Raw genomic sequence first — 19,024 nt, forward strand, 5'->3', positions numbered from 1 at the left:
AGGGATCATCTTAACCATTTGTGGGATTTATCAGTTTTCCCAAACTGGTTTCACAAAGCAAATATGAAATTACAAATGTCTGAAAGCCCAGAATGATTCAGTTCAGGTTTAACCTGTATCTTTATGATATGGTTTTTATGCTTGTCTCAATCTAAAATTTTCCCGATGACAAAAAAAAGCATACAAATCTCACAACATTTTCTGACGAAGCTTGCAATTGTCCTCAAACGTCATTGGCTTGACATGCAGATACACACAGAAAACTTGTTTGGGGCACAACTGAACACACAGTTTTTTTGTTTGTTTTTTTTTTTTTTTTGCTTGTGCTGCCCCGTGGTAGAAGGGCGCACAGGCCAGAGAGCCATAATGCCTATATTCAAAATTATTTTCATTTGGTAAAAAAAAAAAACACTGCACACTCTATACTTTAAATGGAAACCTCTTGACTTTTTTAAGAGTATGACAGGCATCTTCTCATAAAAGGGGAGTACTACTGAGCACAACACTGGTGGAAGGCACAACACTGAACACAGACAAAGGGAAGCAACAGCCAAGGTAAGAAAACAAATACTCCTTCTTGAAGTGTTTGGTTATTTTCAACTGCAGGCTGTCTGCTCATAACTACTGTTTGTAGGATATAGCTTCACAAAACATACACACACACACACACACACGCACACACACACACTGAAGAAAGAGAAGGAAAAAAACGTTGCCTCAAAGTTTGGGCTCCGGGTCCCAACTTAACGATAAGCATGAAAACACCGATTCATTTATTTTTCTTCCCTCATCAAGATGCATAATTTTTGTTCATGCTTGATTTAAATGCAATAAATATGTTCAAATTAAGGATGAAACAAACACCAGTTCTACAGATGACCTGTGTTAAAAAAATATATCTGTTACCATGTAAAGAGTGGAACCTCCAGGAGCTTTAAGGAGAAATAATTAAAATACGAGTATGCTTTTAGTGTACTATATGAAAATAAAATGTATCAAGCTGAAAGGTTACAAAATAAATTTGATGCTGTTTTAGGGAGCAGGGTTTTCCGTTACAAAGATATGCCGAGGTTTTAAAAAATTATGATTTCAAACGCGTGTAAATTTTCCATCGTGTGGTTTTTACAGCTCACAGACTCTAGAGAAAGTGCCGAGGTAAGCAGAGATTTCTCCAGCTTGAATATCATCAAACTCCACCTGTTACTGTTTGATGATATTCAGTTGGCTGAAAAAAGGCGTTTCCCTTGACCAGAACGGCAGGAAGGTTTGATATTCTGCACATTTACTTGAAACGTACTGTTAATTTAGCCCATATCTTTGCTTCAAAGTCAAAATAATCAAACGCTATACATTTTGTACACCATGATAATCAACATCAGCATGTTAGCAGTAGTAAGCATAAATATTACCTTTTTTTTTAATGAAAGCAACAAGAACTATTGATACATGTTTGCTTCTATTTTTTCTCTCGCACATTTAGTGATACTGTGGTTATTTTTCTCCAGGTTATAGAACCAAAATAATCTGATATCTTTTAGTGAGGCGGACCGAGTGTTTTAGGATAAATTACCTGTTATGGTCATTCATCGAGCAGGAAATTTTAAAACAAAAAGAATAAATAATCAGAAAACTTTGTGTCCTGCATTTTCTTTCAGTTAAAAATAACAGTTTCAGTTCTAATGGTTGGTATTAATCATTAAACTATATTTCTAAGTTATCTCAACTAAATCAATACATTGATATTAGAATCCAAAAAGTGAAACTCACATTAACTAGCTTCCTTGTACATCAATAATATATTTAAAGCTTTTTTTCTGGTACTTTTTTTTTATTATTATTAATACTTCCAACCAACTTTCCATCAATATTCTTGGCTACAGCTTTCTGTGAACAATGAGCTTTGTGACTTAATTTCTACATGGAAAGTGTCGACGAGCGTCTTCTGGACAGCTTAAGTTAACAATCATGATTACATGAACTAACAACTGTGTTCTATTTTTGGTGGTGTTATGCAATATTCAAATTTTCTGAAAAGCTGAATTTTTAGGTTTCCTTTGGCTAAAAGTCTCTTTTTATCAAAATGAACAAGCAGAGATTAACACTTGAAACATATCCCCGCTAGTAGAATAAATCAATATATAAACTTTTCAACTGTAATTTGTTAAGGACAGTTCGCTCACGCCGCTGCTGCTACACATGCTGCAGACTGTGAGACGATATTTGGCTGCAAAGCTGAGAAGTAAACACAAGACGCAGCAAATGTGTTGAGGCAGATTACGGACTGGCCACGGTTCGAACCTCGCCACACTTTTAAGCTCCAACGGCAACGAGCGAAAGGTTTCTTCATCCCCAATTACAATTTTAAGATATGCAATAGATCAAAGTAGGATATATAAGTTGTAAAACACCTTTGTTTTTTTGTTTGTTTGCTTGTTTCCTTTTTCTTTTCAGGTACACTACAGAAAACGTGCAGGTGAAAAGTGTGATATTTCAGTGATGGACAGAAAGCAAGAGAGGCACTGCACACACAAACTCACACTCTAACGGGCGTTTGGTAACAAAACTGATATATACCCCCCTTGTTTAAATAAACTCACCCACAAGAATATGTAAATATAGGACAGCTATGATACAGAAGTCAGTAATTACACCGTTTGCATTCAAAATTTCATATATTTTCATCTTGACGACTATATAGGTTTTAATATAGATTCCTTACATGCCTGGACACGTTTGTGCACTAGTGGAGTAATGGTCTGTTTTGAGTCAGCTGCTTCCTTTTGCGTGGAAATATTCAAAATTTTCACAGGTCGAAATGAGCCGCATACAGGAAACGGAAAGGAAAAAAAAGGGCCTCTTCCTTCTTCTCTGTGAGTCGTTAACGAGCGGAGAAGACGCTGCGCCTGTTAGGCACCGTCTCTATAAGTAACGAGGAAATCTGCTGTGTCGAGGCTCCGTTTGCAGCCGGGGTTAAAAAAAAAAACAACAACAAAGGAGTCCTTTTAATTCCTTTATGCTCGGGTCCTGCGGAGTTTCTGCTGAATTGATCCAAATTTGTGACGCACAGCGAGCATCCCAGATCTGATAAAAGCCGCTAAAAGGAAAAGAGGATGTATTCTGTGCATCCATCCAGTGAGATCAACGAAACTTCATCGTCACAGTCAAAGAGGAGAATCGCCTCACTCGTCGTGTCTTTAAAACGAGGAGAAGAAACGAGGAGAGAAGCCGGGGTCGCCTTGCAACGCTAAAGACGAGGAGGCGTCGGGGAGCCTCCGCGGTGGAAAGGCACGCTGGAGGAGGGGGGGCAGCTGGCTGACCGATGATAACTGGAGTGTGCGCTCGTGTTTTTGATGGTGCCGTTGGTTCCGCTCCGACTCGCCGGCTCCTCACATCCGGGAGCCTCGCTCTTGAAGGATCTGAGGGCCAGAAGCAAAAGTTGAATTAAAAGAGAGATTTGAGATTATTCTAAATCTTTTGTTGTTGTTGGTTTTTGTAAAGGTGATGCATCCATGCAGTAAATCCTACAACAAGTTAAATGATTTAATTTAAAAAGTGAAACTTATTTTCACTTCTCACCCCTTAAATACTAATTAGGGGTGCACAGATTGCAGTTTTCTGTAAAATCTCCAGATCTTTTAAAAGCCTGACCTGTTGATTCAGATTTTGGCCGATGCCAATTTCTTTTGTCTGAAATGTTGTTAAATATAGCAAGAAAGTTGCTAAGTTGGCAACGGAGAGGTAACTATTGTTGCAAACGAGCAGATATGACCTGGTGGACCGGTCTATCAGTCAAACCCTTCTCACGGCAAAGCAAAAGAGGACAGAGGTTGATTTTTAGACCTTTGACAAAATAGATAAGATTAGAAAATTAAGGTTGATTGATCATTTTCATTGATAGGTCACCCAAAGTTATCTGTGCATCCACACTTTTTATTGAGATTATTGGAAGTTTTAGTGTTGGTAAAACTGATTTTTTTTATTATCCACATGCCCAGCTACTTGCTTAAAAGTTCCCAAACACCAACCTTGGCTTTCTCTGTGGGCTCGATAACGATGCCATTCGTCGAGTTGTTGAGTTCCCGGGAAACGACGCACAGAAACTCTGCCTGGTCCTCGTTGCCATAGTTGTAGGAGGAGCCAATGCTGATAAGCTGGAGATAAAAAAAAAACAAACAAAAAAAACCCCCAACAGTTATACTTCTATATCACTTTTTATTTAAAAAATGCAAAAGTAAACTAGGAAGTTAAKCAAGTTCAGCCTGGCTGCTACATAGTTACCTTTGAGCATGAAATGTAGGAGCTAAAAGATTTTGCTTAAGCATCTGATGTAAAATTAGCTTTAAAATAAATGCCGGAAGCAAAAGCTTAGTTATCTGCACCTGCTCAAATTTCCAACCGTCCGACATGGTTGAGACCATCTGTGTGAGTTCCTCCTCCTGGCACTGCAGTACTCGATACACGTGCTTCACAGGGCCCTGAGGGACGCCGCACACGCACACACACACACACGCACACGCACACGCACACAAATAAACATCAATCATCTGAAAGCAAGTTCACAATTATTTAAGTTGTTTCTGCACAACAGATGAGCCTGTTCTGCTGCTCTGTTGCCCGTTTGGTCTCACGTTACCTGAGACGTTCGGTTCTCGTTGTCCCGTATTCGCTCTTTGACCAGCCTCACCAGGGAGGCGATGTTGTAGAACTCGGCTTCTTCGAGAACGCCTAAAACATTGGTGAATTTAAGTTATTATTTTAAATCGAGATGTTCCGATGGCGCCGATTACAGCGTTCACTGTCAGATGCTGTTCTGCGTTACCTTCCTCAGCCAGGTTCTTATCCATGATCAGCTTTCCGTGTCGAAGGTAATTCAGGATGGGGCCGAAGTACGTGGGGTCCCTGTCGATAAGGTAGGCTCCGGTCTCGTCCTGTCATTAATCACACAACAGTGACCGGTCATCTTGCTCTGACTGTTCCGCATTGAAAACCAGAGCTTTACCAATGGACTGCATGGCATCAGTGTGGAACTGAAGACGAGCAATGGCGCAAATCTGTTTTTGTTTTTTTGTATTTTTGTTTGGTGACTACTTTAAACTGCTGCTTTGTTGAAGGATCTTACGATTCTGTTTAAGCATTCAGTCTTCTTCAGCTCACATCTGCCATCAATTATAGTGATTCAGATCATCCAGTGATAAAGTTCAGCTGTCCTGGAAGGAATTTCCTGGCATCTGATCGTTTCCATCCTTTTGTTAAAGCCAGAGTTTCCATAGATCCAACAGCATTTTATACATACACTGACACATCATCAGTAACTGTGGACAATTTGTTCCCTCCATTGTATTTAAGCACTTAAAGAACAGTTTTGTTTACTTGCTAACCGTATTGCTGTGGCTAAAAATGTTTGAACTTTGACATTGGCAACGGCAAAACACTTCAAAGCAGTTTGTGAGGGGGGCCGGTGTAGACTGGAATGGTCGAATTTCCTTTTCTTTAGCAACAATTTCAAGTAAAGTCATTTAAACCAAAAGGCTTGGTTTTCTAAAGAACTCCAGGATTATTACAAACTTTCAATTAGCCCAAATCTACCAGTTATAGCCCCAACACACATGAGCTTCCAGAACAGCCCCCATACCATTGACATGGCTAAATGTAATACCAGTAATACTATGTGAGAGAGAAGGAGTGCTGCTGTACTGACAAACTGTCACTTTAAGGCGTTTTAAGAGTAATGCAGCATTTACTTGTTTTATGAATGCTAGCTAAAGCAGATGGAAAAAAACGAAGCGGGTTACAAACAGCTTTGTGATGCTATTTCCTCCACAATTCGTGGGGATAGCTAGACGAATGTAAACAAAATCGGCTTTTGAGGGGTCAACGCAGCCAGTAGCCCAATTACAAAACAAACATTTGGAGCAAAAGCCAAGTGCAGGTTTTATGACAGTAAGATGCCTTGTGTCCATCAGACATGAACTCTAGCACCCCTTTCGACTCATTATTTAGAATCTAACTCTTCAGACAATTAGTAGTGTATAATTTTGAGTGCTTTATAAAAAAAAATTATTTTGTGCAATCATGTGGAGTAATTAATTACTTCATCATCTAATGTTTTTTTTTAATTGTCAATGTACATTTATTGGTAGAAAACACCAACATGTAGTATCTTTAAGTGCACTCACTTTATCAGAATCCAGGTCAGGATCTTCTTGACACAGTCGGAACAAGAAAGACTTGGGATCCCTACATAATGTCTGTTTGGTCGTGATGAAGTAGGTTCCGCCAACATTAAGCCGAACCCACCGTGAGCCCGGCTTGTCTAACGGTTCGGACGGCGAGCTTGGGTTGCTCTTCAGCGGAAAGCCGAACACCGACCTGCCGCTGCCCCCGCCTCCGCCGGGGCTAAGCTGATTGCTGCTCCGCGGAGGAACCAAGAGAGTGGGCGACGCCAGACGCATCGAACCCCGAACGTCGCGATGTTCGGACTGCTCTATGGTCGCCGTTCCACTCGGTTCCACGACATGCAGTTCAGCCATTTTTTTCCCCCCTTCTAAACAACACTCACGGCAGAACCGTTTAGCTAACGACCCACTGCGGGGAACCAGTTTCTCCCAGCCGACTGGTTGTAAACAGAACGGGGGGATTGTTCTCCGAGGGCATCAGGGCGTTGCCGCCTCCACCTACACACACCGCAGATTAGGACACAAATATGACCACTAGCAGCTGGAAGACCTCTGCAGTCCTGTCGTTAATCGGTTCTTCCAAAGATACAGTGGTCATTCTTTGCTATTCAAACGTTATTCAGAGAAGGGCAATTCTTCCGGGTTGTAACGTGATTACTGTTTACTTCCTCTGTGTCATGGTTTTTCAAAATAAAAGCTTTGCTTACTCTGCACAGTGATTTTTGTTGTTGTTTTCTTTGCAAAGGTACACGTGCAATAAAAATTTATAATACTACATAATTCAACTGAAAAATATTGTACCAATTACTAGGATTATTAAGACCAATGAAAACTTATTTTTAATTCTGAAACTATGTTATTATGATCTATATTCACAGACAAGACTACTTTATTTGACACAACACTAAAAAGGTAACTGCAAAGGAAGCTGGTCGTTCAGAGCAATACAGGCACACGTATTACACGCAAGCTCTGTGAGGGAAAAAAAGCTAAGTATAAAAGATAACCAGAGTTGCAGTTGTGTTTGCAACTCATTTTCTGTGCAACAAGCAGTTGAACACCGCTACAAAATAGAGCAAATATTACATCTACACTTGTACTTAAGTCTGTCTCAAAACCAAGTCAACAAATAAAATAAATATGTAGTATTAAAAACTTCAACTGTAATTTTCAAAAGATTACAAGAACTGTTATTTGTGCACTCCGCAAAATGCAAACTCATAATCATAGAGAATAAAACGAATTATTATAATTAATGAATTATACTGTCTGAATTATACTTATCAAAAGTATGTCGATTTTGTTCTTTTTAAATACTGCATTGTATTTTCCCTCTCTTGTATCTCAATTTGTAGTCATTCAGTTGTTATTTTTACAATTAGAAAATCACTGATGTATTTTTCCTTAGTTTTAGCAATATAACTTTTTTTAAAAAAAACTTTCGTTTCTTTTTTTTTAAAAGAAATTAAAGCTTATCTAACTATTAAAGTCAAATAACTTGTTACTATTTGCTAACATCAACACTTAAAATGGTTATCTTTTCAGAACTTGATAAAACCAGAAAATGGAGCACAGTGTGTGATTTTGACCTCTAGAGGCCAGTGTTGAGTAACAGATAGAAATGTTTTTAAACGAAGAAGGAGAATTTGAGTGGTGGTGGGCGCGTTTGGTAGCTCTGCTGTTGAAATCTGTTATTTAATTCGACCAACAGGTATTGTACCAACCTTAGAGTTTTGCTGTATATATATTACGGCTGAGGAAAAGGGTATAATATTGTTATATTTTGGTGTTTATTGTTTTATTTCTTAACTAGGTGAGCTATCAACTATTTAGCAGCTACATCTTGCAGGCTAGTTAGCTTTTTAGCATCAGAAAACGTAAACTGCAGCTACGCGCTATCGTTGTTAAGTGGAACAAACAGCTGTTAAAATTGTTTAGAATCCAGTTATATTAGGATAAGCTTGCTAAGACTATTGTCCATTTGAATCAGCAGTTCTGGTGCAGATGTTTCTCTGAAGTAGAGCTTAGCTAGTCCCAACCTCTCTATTTAAACATAATAAAATGTCTTCCTTTCAGCTGCCACAGCCATCATGAGTGAATTCAGGATCCACCACGATGTGAACGAGCTGCTCAGCCTCCTGCAGGTCCGAGGAGGGGATGGGGCGGAGGGATATATCGACCTGCTGCAGAAACACAGGACTCCCTATGTCACGACCACAGTCTCTGCTCACAGTGCCAAGGTGGGTCACACACACCAATACAAGTATGAGACATGTAAAGAGGACAGAAACGAGGTCAAAAAGCATCCCCTGTTCAGTTGCATCCAACTATGACTTGCTGGTCATTTTTTGTTGATGTTTTCTTTTACTGCCTTCTGAAAATTTTAAATATTTATACATTTTTCAATGGAACAAAATTTTGATATACACGTAGGTATCACAAACTATACTGAGAGTTAAAATATGATTTTGCATTCATTAATGAAAGGAGATGCAAGGTTTCCCTCAGGAAACTTGCTAAGCCCTGTGGTTGGGGCGCTCGGGCAGTCATTCATGCAACAGCCTGTCGTGTTTTTGAGTTAAAAAATGTTTAAAGTTGACGAGAAATTTGAAAATATCACTTGATAATGATGTCATTGAAAGATTGGAAGATTAATATCTGAACACCAACTATAAAGTCTTTAAAAATGCAAACATTTGAAAAAAAAAAAAAAAACTTAAATAAATAAGTGATGCTTAGCCTGATGGGTGCACAAGTAAAGCCTGGTGGACTACCAGGCTTATAATACATTGTGGAAAACTCTGGAGATATGTTGCCAGGGAAATATTTTGTTTTTAAATTAAATTTATTTTGTATAATTTTTCAGGTGAAATTAGCAGAGTTCTCAAAAACACCTGAAGACTTTCTGAGGAAATACGAGGAGCTGAAGTCGAAAAATGTCCGCAATCTTGACCCTCTGGTATATATGCTCTCCAAACTTTGTGAGGATAAAGAGGTAAAGTGTGAAAGCACAGCACATTTGGAGTGATTTTTCTTTTTTTAATTTTTCCTTTTTCAAACATTTCATAGAAACATTTTACTGCTAAACATAGAACGTTTTTCAGCATCGGTAACCTTTCCAACTGCTTTGGCTGTGTTTATATTTTAGACACTTCAGTCTCTACAACACAATGCCAAAGAGAGGTCAGAGTCTACAAACCCAACCACTGCGACCAGTTACACTCTGCCTCAAACCACCACAAAGATGTCCATGCAGGAGCTGGATGAACTGCGGAAGAAGCTCGGCAACGTGGCGGCCAGCTCCAACGCCCCTTTGGTGAGTTAAAAATAAATAAGTAAAATCGTCTGGTGACTTGGAGGCGGATGATTCTCATCTTCTTTGGTCCTGACTGGTTGGCAGCTCAAAAAATCTGGTCGTTTTCCAGTCGCTGAGCTGAGTCTAGTAACAGCTACCAGGTTGCCGTGACAACAACAGTTTTAGGTGTGGACGGTCACTGAGTAAAGATGTCTCAGAGGTAGATTTTTTTTTTTTACTGGTGTTTAAAATGAAGTTGGAGGAAGCTCAGAGACGTATGAAAAGAAGTTTTTTTTTTACGACATCTAGTGACATGTTTACAGCTCATTATCACTGCAAGAGAATGAAAAAGTAATCGGTTAAAGCCTGTTAAAAAATATAGTAAAACCATATTTTCAAAGGTACCTCTCTCACATACTTGATGTCTCCTAAAGTGTAAATGCTCATGTGACATGTCAAAACAATATGTCAAAAAAATACAGATTCATTTTTAAATAACTTCTTACATCTCTGTGCTTTATGTGACTTTAGTTTTCTAATACCTCGTTGCTAACTCTTGAGTCGTCTTCCTGCAGTTTCAACATTCATACTGAAGAGTTGTGTTTGTGTGGGCACAACCTGGCAGCGTTTAATTTCATTTGATCACTTGTCAGGGGAAAGAAAAAATCAGACTTTTTAAATATTCAGACCATGCTGAAGATCCTCCACATCGCAATAACAATTTGTAGTCCAGCAAAAATTTGTCGCGTTTAACTTTTTTGTGACCTTAGCCTGCTGAAGTCACACGGAAGATGCTGAGAGACAAACACAACAAGAAGAACCCCACACAGCCCAACCCCGTGTTTCCTAACTGGGTCTACGACCGTCCCGCTCTCATAGGAGACTTCATCACCAGCCCTGCTCCTGCAGATCAAGCTGTCACCATCGGTACACACGGAGCGGACTGTCCTCCTGATTTATGCCACTTGTGTGTTTCTGTGCTGATTCCTGTGTAATTTTTTTTTAACCTCTTGTGGCCAGGCACGTTGCCCCTCCCCTCTCAGGAGCAGCTTGTGGTTGAGGATCTGCTGTTCGTCCTGGTTGGGGTGGACGGACGAGACATCACCGCTCAGCCTGTGCTGGGGAGGCAGAACCGCTCTTTTATAGTTGATGCAACGCTGGACATGTCCATCAAGGAGCTGGTTAACAGAATATTGCCAGTCGCATCATATTACTCAACTATAACACGGTAAAGAGAAGAAACAGAGTCTTAGGTTGTCATTTTCATGATTATACTGTAATCATCAACAGGAACAGAAACAAACGCTTAAAATCTACTGCTTTATGATAAAAAAATGTAGGTCATTTTGGACTTCCCTCCTCGTTCAAGTAAATACTCCTTTTAATGGCGTCATCTTTGTACTACGGTGGTCTGTCCTTCTCTCTTCACTTGTAATAATCACATTTTGGTTTTCCTACAGCTACGTTACATGATTAGAGCTTAAAAATTACAGAAATTAATTTCTGTTTAGTCACTTTTCTTCCAAGAAAAAATTCTCAGAAAACTAATGTTTTCTTTACTCACTTAGAGCTGTAGGATATATTTGCTACTAAGGATTAAGAACTGAGGAAAATCATGACAAATGTGTTAGAATCCAGAAAATAATTCATAAGACATTTTACTCTGCTGTGAAGTTTCAGTATAATCCACATGCTGACTGACTGGATCTGTTTTCGAGAGATTCCCCCAAATAGCGGGGAATAATGAGTTACTTAGAAGGTTGAACTTTTAAACTTGATTCTTTTCGACCTACTTAAATGTGTTTTCCAGGTTCATTGAGGAGAAGTCGTCGTTTGAGTACGGCCAGGTGAACCACGCGCTGACGGCGGCGATGAGGACCCTGATGAAGGAGTACCTGATCCTGGTCACTCAGCTGGAGCACCTCCACCGGCAAGGCCTTCTGTCTCTGCAGAAACTCTGGTTCTACATCCAACCCACCATGAGGACCATGGAGATCCTGGCGTCTATTGGTAAGAAGCAGAAAGCTTTTTTTTTGATCTGATATTTGACTCTGTAGTCCCTGCTTCTGTCTGCAGTTTCAACCAAGTTTGTTTTGCTTGACGATCTCACCAGAGGGCGCTGCAGGCACAAACAGCAAAATGCATACCTGCTTTTAATAAAGCAATCTTCTGTTCTTCAGAAGACCTTTCAAATAAAAATAGTCATGTATTACCTCATGAACGGCAACAACTCTAGCTGAAATGACTCTCACTAACCGTTTTCTGTGAAAATACATCTTTCAGCTTCTTCTTTGGACAAAGGGGAATGTATGGGCGGCGCGACGCTGAGCCTTCTTCATGACCGGACCTTCAACTACACGGGCGACAGCCAGGCTCAGGAGCTGTGCCTCTACCTCACTAAAGCAGCCAGCGTCCCGTACTTTGAAATCCTGGAGAAGTGGATCTACAGAGGAATCATCAAGGATCCCTACAGGTTCGTACAGCTACATCAGAAAGAGAGAAGTATTTCTTATTGAACCTTGTCAAATTTGATCTTGTTACAACTTTTACTTCTAGATTTGCATAAAAACAAAGTAGAAGAAAAATGTTTTGGTTATTTTTGTTATAAGTATGCTTTTTCACTTCTTTTATCTTGATACACTTGAGAAACAAATCCGAACGTTTATCATTTTCTGTTCATCTAGCAATTTATGCAGTATTTTGTGTCAGTCTATGACATACAATGCCAACAAAATGCAAAGTTTGTGGTTGTAATGTGATAAAATAAGAAGCGGTATGATGCTGCAAAAAAGACTTGGGGATGTTCTTAGTGTGTGTCTGCATTTCGTTGCTGCACAGCGAGTTTATGGTGGAGGAGCACGAGCTGCAGAAGGAGAAAATCCAGGAAGACTACAACGACAAATACTGGGATCAGAGATACACCATCGTACAGCACCGGATCCCCTCGTTTCTCCAGAAAATGGCCGACAAAATACTGAGCACAGGTAAGGACAAACAAAAGCATAAAGCGACTTTTTAGTTCCTGCATTTTAACAGTTTTTTTTTTTTTACACTATTTTGTAGGAAAGTACCTGAATGTGGTGCGGGAGTGCGGGCGAGATGTGACGTGTCCGGATGCCAAGGAGGTGCTGTACACGCTGAAGGAACGGGCCTACGTGGAGCAGATCGAGAAAGCTTACAACTACGCCAGCAAGGTCCTGCTGGACTTTCTCATGGACGAGAAGGAGTTGGTTTTACGTCTCAGGTGAATGATGGAGGGCTGCTGCAGCCAAAGTTTCTGCTCGTTCTCCACCCATGGAGTGAAGCGACTCAACCTGCCGACCTTAAATCATAAGCCTCTACTTAATGTCCACCAGGTCAATCAAGCACTACTTTTTAATGGACAAAGGAGATTTCTTTGTGCACTTCATGGACCTGACGGAGGAGGAGCTAAAGAAACCAGTGGATGACATTGTTCCTCCCCGACTGGAAGCGTTGCTGGAGCTGGCTCTGAGGATGAGCACAGCCAACACCGACCCCTTCAAAGACGACCTGAAGGTGGGAGAAAGTCGCATCACTGCTTTGCTTTACGGTTGTGTCGACATGGTTTGGTTTCAGTCAGATCATGCAGAAACAGCCTGGAGAGTCTTTACCTCAATTTCATTGCCTTCCTCGTACACACCCCTCGGTTTCTACACATCCTGGGACAATATGGAATTTAATTCCTTAATTTTGTGTTTATGTGTTTTTCTTTTTAAATGTTTAACATTGAACGAGCTAAAATTAAATCTTCCCTTAATTTTGGGGGGGGGGATTTTTTTATTTTTATGGATAGCAAGTTAAATTGTTTAGTTCTTATTGGGGGAAAGGATAAATCAACAGAAAACAAGTGAGGGAAAAAAACAACCCAAGTTCATCAAAATCTTTATGCCATACATGGTAAAAAAAATGCTCCCTTTTTTTTTTTTTTTGACGTCCACCTTCTTAGATCGACTTGATGCCTCATGATGTGATTACTCAGCTGCTGCGAGTCCTCGCCATTGAGACCAAGCAGGAGAAGGCCATCATTAACGCGGAGCCCACCGATGGGGCCCTTAGTGGGCTGGAGGCCTTCTCCTTCGACTACATTGTCAAGTGGCCGCTGTCGCTCATCATCAACAGGTTCCGCTTAATCGCACTTGAACATAGATTTTTTTTATTTTAAACTTAAAATAGCGTTGAACAGAAATCTGCAAACATAACCTTCAGTTTCAAATGACTTTTCTGGATAAACGTTGTGTTTTAGTTAAAATTCAAAGTGGGGGCTGCTGACTGTGAAGCAGATGTGTTGTAAGCCTAAACTGAAATATAAACAGAAAACCTTGAACATCACAGTTGATGTTGGTTAAGCTGACTAGTTTCGTTAAAAATTGATGGAAAAGGTGACATTTAAAATGTGAAAGGTCAGAGAGGAAAACTGAAGCAAAGGTATCAGGATTTTTTTTAATAGGCAGAGACTCTATTTATTAACACAGACATACGATTCCACTATTTAACAGTGGATTATTGTCAAAGCCAATCAGATATTTATTCAAATCTGTGAAACCCGTTTACTCGTTTGTTTGGAAACGAGTAAAAAAACTTTGACGATCTTTTTCATCCTTTTAGGAAAGCGCTGACCAGGTACCAGATGCTTTTCAGACACATGTTTTACTGCAAACACGTGGAGCGGCTGCTGTGCAACGTCTGGATCAGCAACAAAGACTTCAAGTTGTATTCTTTGCCTTCTGCTAAATGGTGAGTTTTAAGAATTGAATGTTTTCCAAAAGTGAAGAAAAGGTAGAAAAGTACAACAAACAAAAAAAAACAAATACTTGATGGAAAATGAATTTGCAGGGAGAGAGGAGACATGCATGGTGTGGATTTAATGAGAAAATGTTTACTTCAGATGAAAAGCTTGAGACTTTGGACTTTGGAAAAAAAAAAAAAGGGCGACTTGTGAACGTCTCTGCTGTCTGTATGGATATAACTCTTTCATAATTAAGCCTGATACATATTTCAATGCAGTTCCAGGTAATCATATGCAGATGAAATCTCTCCTGCTCCAGAGAGCTGACACTTTATTTTGAACATCTTAAAACTTAGAATAATGTTTCAGCTGCTCTGAGGAAGAAAAAGTTTAGATTCTGTTATTCCAGACGTAAAAAAAAAATACAATCCCCCAAAAAATGTGGGATTCACCTGAAATCGAGACATAACCTGGGATTTAATCGGGACATCCCTAATTATTATTATTGTTAGACATTAGTCATAGAAACTGATGATAGAAGAATCATATTTGTAATGAGTAAACACTAAAAATGGATGCAAATACTGTAAAAAAAAAAAAAAAGTTAAAATCTTTACAAAATGCACTTAGGAGACACATAAGAAGGACATCTAAAGTGGTGATATTTGAGTTAAAGGTGACCTTTGCACAGGTTCGCAGCTGCGTTCGCCCTGCGGCAGCGGATGCTCAACTTCATTCAGAACATCCAGTACTACATGATGTTCGAGGTGATGGAGCCGACCTGGCACATCATGGAGAACAACCTGAAAACCGTGAGAGAATCGTTTCCAACAAATCCTCACGCAGGTTTAATCCGTCTCCACCACTGACTGTTTGCTCTCCTTCGTCAGGCTTCGAACATCGACGACGTCCTGTGCCATCACACCAGCTTCCTGGACAACTGTCTGAAGGACTGCATGCTGACGAACCCCGAGCTGCTCAGGATCTTCTCCAAGCTCATGTCCGTCTGCGTGATGTTCACCAACTGCATACAGGTCTGTGGAAGTGGGAAAATGACAAGAAAAAAAAATTGATCAGCTCAAACTGTAGGGTTCAAACGGCCGACGTCTCGAATAAATCATTAGGAAAGAGGTTTCAAAAATAGCCTGAAGTTAAAAAAAAAAAGCATGAATCCACAGGATGTGGCTGTTTCCTGTTCTGACAGAAGCTCAGTATGTAACTAGATATTTACATACACTATAAAACTTTTTTTTCTCATTGTTGGACAGTAATTCAGACTGAACTTTTTCTGTTTTAGGTCAGCAGGATTCAGGCTGTCCTTGCATTCTTAAAAAGTCTGCACCGAGTTCTGTGCACTGAGACGATTGAGGCTACCACTAACTAATACTTCAACTTGCTTGAACTGTGCAAGTTGGTTTTTCTCTGAGTGCATTTGTGAAGACTAATCTGGATTTTTTTATTTAGCTTTCGGAGATCTGATTTCTTCCTCTGAGTTGCCTGAAAAGTAATATTCTGTCTCTGGTCTTATAGACATTTACCCAGAGCATGAGGCTGGAGCGCCTGTCCCACGGACAGGGAGTGGCGGACAGACCTGCAGCTGCAAGAGAACAGCTGGATGAGGCCGAGAAAAAAAGGCCAAACACAAAGGTACTTAAAGACGATGCTCCTTACAACTCTGCCCTCTTAGAAACTCACCCTGCTGCTATTAATGGTAAATGAGATGTTTAATTTCACTGTGTTGTACCAAATATGAACCAATACATTTCAGTCTACTTTTTTTACATTTTTTTAAAAATAATTTGTCACTGAACGTGTGTTAGAGATTATAGAATTAAAGTCACTCAATCAATTTTTACTTAATGTTGTGTATACAGTAGAAAGTAGGTTGGAGTGTATTGACCAAAAAGGAAAAAAAGTGATATAAATAGTTACCATGTGAGCACTGGGCAGGAATGAATTACTGTTAACTTAACCCTCCAGTTAAATTAAGCCAGATTCACTAAACCAGAGAATGAAAAATGCCATCCGTTTTGTTGATCGTCCAGTTTGCGTTTCTCTTTGCTGCTTCAGTTTGTAACCGAGGACGGCCTCCAGTCAGACACCAGCTTCGAAGCCACCATCGGGAAGTTCGACAGCAACTTTAGCATGATGCTGCTGGACCTGCTGGACAAGCTGAGCATCTACAGCACCAACGACTGCGAGCACAGCATGATCAGCATCATCTACAGGTAAACTCAGCAGCACCACTTCTAACTTTACAGCTCTTAAGCTTCCCTTCATTGTTACCCAGAGCAAACCGGGGTTGGGTTTTGTAACTTCTATTTTTAATCTGGATGATTCACAACCCAGGCAAATTCACTACTTGGTTTACTTTAGGTCTGGTGTTTCTCAAACATTTAGAAATCTAACCCAATGACAGGTTTAGAGACTTGTGACCCCAGAAATACATTCTTAATAAGTGAGTCGTATGTATTTATGTAGCACCATTCGTACACAGTTTATTAAAACCGTGTACAATGGTGTTAGAAAAGTACACAACAATTATATTAAAAAAAAATTTATATTTAAGGATTACAATAAAATCTCATTGAGTCCACTTTGGACCAAAAGCATTTGGGTTTTTTGTCTTTACTGCATTAAGATGGAGTGGATTCTGGCCCCTTTGCTCCATTTAATGGGCACAGTCATCAATGACAGTAAGAAACTGTGATCATGCATTGAAACAGAAGTTGTGCGTCATCAGTTTACGTGTGGTAAGTGGTTGCAATGCTCCGGCTTAGAGAGAGCAAAGAGATGCTGAATCAAAATGGCCTGAAAATGAAGCCTGGATCATGATTATGTGATCTTTTCTAGAAAGATTTCAACCAAAAACTTACGCTCACTTGATAAATATGGAAGTCAAAAGGTGACCAGATATATTTTCTGATATACTCTGCCTTGCTAAAGTTTTCATAGTCTCATTGCATCCAAAAACTTTAATGTATTTGGTTTGGATTTCATGTGATAGATAGTGGAAAGAAAGATAGTGGAAAGAAAGTAAGATGTGGATTTCTGATATTTTTTTAACAAATAAAAACATCTGAAATGTGTATCTGGATTCAACATCTGTGCTCTGATGGTTCTGAAATCAGATTCACCTACTAGCAAGACAAACACCCCAAAACTTTTACCTACAGGGACAGAACAGGATGAATACAAACACACACACCACTATTTAGAGTATTTAGATATTTATATGTAATTTTTACATTATTGCATGAATGCCAGTAAAATATTTTGAACATTTGAACTTAGTTGATTGTAACCTGTGATCTTTGCACAACTTTAAAAAAAATGTCAAATTGATCATCTTAAGTAGCTTTATTATTAACTTGTGCAATTAAAGTAACAATGCTTTATCATCAGTTTCAAACGGTTTTAAAAGGAAGTCCTGATGCGTTTGACTCCACAGGCTGGACTTTAACGGGTTCTACACAGAGCAGCTGGAGAGGATGGCTGTGGAGCGCAGTCAGAAAGCTGCAGCGTAGCATGTCTTCTCCTGCGTTTGGAATTAAAATATCATTCTGCAAAAACTCAGAGCGCCAACCTAACCACGGTGCTGCAGTTGTCTGCACCGATGCATCTATGTGTATATTGTTATATAATACTGTATGAAATGTAGTTTTAATGTGCAGAGTCATATTAGTGCTTCAGCTTTGAGAAATGCAACTCATTGTTGGTAACTTATTGTACCTGTATAGTGGAAATGTGTATTTGAAGTTAAATAAAACTTGTAATCTTTAGTCAGCTCTCTTTGTATTTCAAAAAATCCCCATGTGAACAACCTCATGCATTTATTTGTTAGTTTAAGAAAAATGCTAAATAATTTTGCTGGTTTGTTTGCTGATATGGTGGTCAAATGCACACAACTTCAACAGGAAATGCTTTTGTGAATTCAGAATAAAAGCCCATGATTAACCACAAAGAGAACTGCTGTTAGAGAAATGTTTCTCAATTCCAGTCCTCATGCCCCCCTGACCTGCATGTTTTAGGTGTTTCCCTTCTGCCACACACCTGGATTGAATCTCTGGGTGATTAACAGGTTTCTGCAGTATTTGATGGTCATGCAATCATTTGAATCGGCTGTTCTGGAACAGAGGCACATCTAAAACATGCAGAGCAGGGGGGCCTGAGGACTGGAATTGAGAAGCACTGTGTTAGAGCAAGAGTTGGAGAAATTAAGAAAGAATTTAAAACTACTTTCACCCCTGAAAAACGGTGACAATTGAGCTGCACTTAGTTAAAGGTAAAGAAGGCAAAGGCTTCTCTTTAAACTAACAGACTTTGAGTTAAATCTAATAATTCACTTAAGAGGTCACTCCAGACTTCAACCATTTCCATTTTAGTTCAGTGAGGCAGCCAGAAAATATCTGAAACATGTAGAGATAAGAGAGGAATAATGCTGGTGATTATCAGAAAACGTTTAGAAGATATTTCTGCTGACTTTGTGCCAGACATTACAACATGCCTTCTCAAGGTTAGAGAAGACAGTCGGGTTTTTTGTTGCCAGTTCTACTTGAGTTTGTTGCAGCCTATTAGAGAAAAATGGATTTGAACCTAACCATTAGATTTTTTATGTTGTGTTTTATTTACCCAGTTCAGTTTATACACTTTGGAACAAATGACCACAGAGAAAACTGAATTGCATTCACTGAAGAGGTCGCTTACTTGATCTTTCTATGGTTTACTCTCTACAAAGAGGATAAACCATAGAAAGTCGTTGTTAAACTATTTAACTGTTTACAAAGAGAAAGTTTAGTGGAAGAA

General features: G+C 39.5%; 2 protein-coding genes across 2 annotated transcripts; one reads left to right on the forward strand and one right to left on the reverse strand.

The window, feature by feature from the left end:
* Positions 1-1,419: 1,419 nt before the first annotated feature.
* Positions 1,420-6,836, reverse strand: kctd2 (potassium channel tetramerization domain containing 2). The gene is made up of 6 exons (XM_008437474.2): positions 6,177-6,836; positions 4,820-4,928; positions 4,634-4,725; positions 4,380-4,475; positions 4,026-4,151; positions 1,420-3,416 (listed from the first exon to the last, which is right to left on the reverse strand). Exons 1-6 carry the CDS (start codon positions 6,528-6,530, stop codon positions 3,387-3,389), a joined length of 807 nt encoding a protein of 268 aa, XP_008435696.1. The 5' UTR covers positions 6,531-6,836; the 3' UTR covers positions 1,420-3,386.
* A 939-nt stretch (positions 6,837-7,775) lies between these two features.
* tubgcp2 (tubulin gamma complex component 2) lies at positions 7,776-18,000 on the forward strand. The gene is made up of 18 exons (XM_008437475.1): positions 7,776-7,887; positions 8,253-8,416; positions 9,043-9,171; positions 9,325-9,492; positions 10,242-10,398; positions 10,492-10,699; positions 11,282-11,481; positions 11,755-11,944; positions 12,310-12,455; positions 12,535-12,715; positions 12,828-13,008; positions 13,439-13,611; positions 14,098-14,226; positions 14,910-15,030; positions 15,109-15,252; positions 15,749-15,865; positions 16,289-16,446; positions 17,670-18,000. The coding sequence occupies exons 2-18, from the start codon at positions 8,267-8,269 to the stop codon at positions 17,743-17,745; spliced, it is 2,628 nt and encodes an 875-aa protein (XP_008435697.1). The 5' UTR covers positions 7,776-7,887; positions 8,253-8,266; the 3' UTR covers positions 17,746-18,000.
* The last annotated feature ends 1,024 nt before the right edge of the window (positions 18,001-19,024 follow it).

Source organism: Poecilia reticulata, linkage group LG19 (assembly GCF_000633615.1).
Source record: "Poecilia reticulata strain Guanapo linkage group LG19, Guppy_female_1.0+MT, whole genome shotgun sequence".
NCBI lineage: Eukaryota > Metazoa > Chordata > Actinopteri > Cyprinodontiformes > Poeciliidae > Poecilia > Poecilia reticulata.

Bases quoted from the DNA above. Each gene is read 5' to 3' on its own strand.
- kctd2 (XM_008437474.2), bottom strand. From the start codon at position 6,530: ATGGCTGAACTGCATGTCGTGGAACCGAGTGGAACGGCGACCATAGAG. The intron at 4,929-6,176 runs GTGAGTGCACTT...GATTAATGACAG, and splicing joins CTGACCTGGATTCTGATAAA to GACGAGACCGGAGCCTACCT. The intron at 4,152-4,379 runs GTGCAGATAACT...TTTTATCTCCAG, and splicing joins ACGGTTGGAAATTTGAGCAG to CTTATCAGCATTGGCTCCTC.
- tubgcp2 (XM_008437475.1), top strand. From the start codon at position 8,267: ATGAGTGAATTCAGGATCCACCACGATGTGAACGAGCTGCTCAGCCTC. The intron at 13,009-13,438 runs GTGGGAGAAAGT...CCACCTTCTTAG, and splicing joins CCTTCAAAGACGACCTGAAG to ATCGACTTGATGCCTCATGA. The intron at 15,866-16,288 runs GTACTTAAAGAC...TTGCTGCTTCAG, and splicing joins AAAAAAGGCCAAACACAAAG to TTTGTAACCGAGGACGGCCT.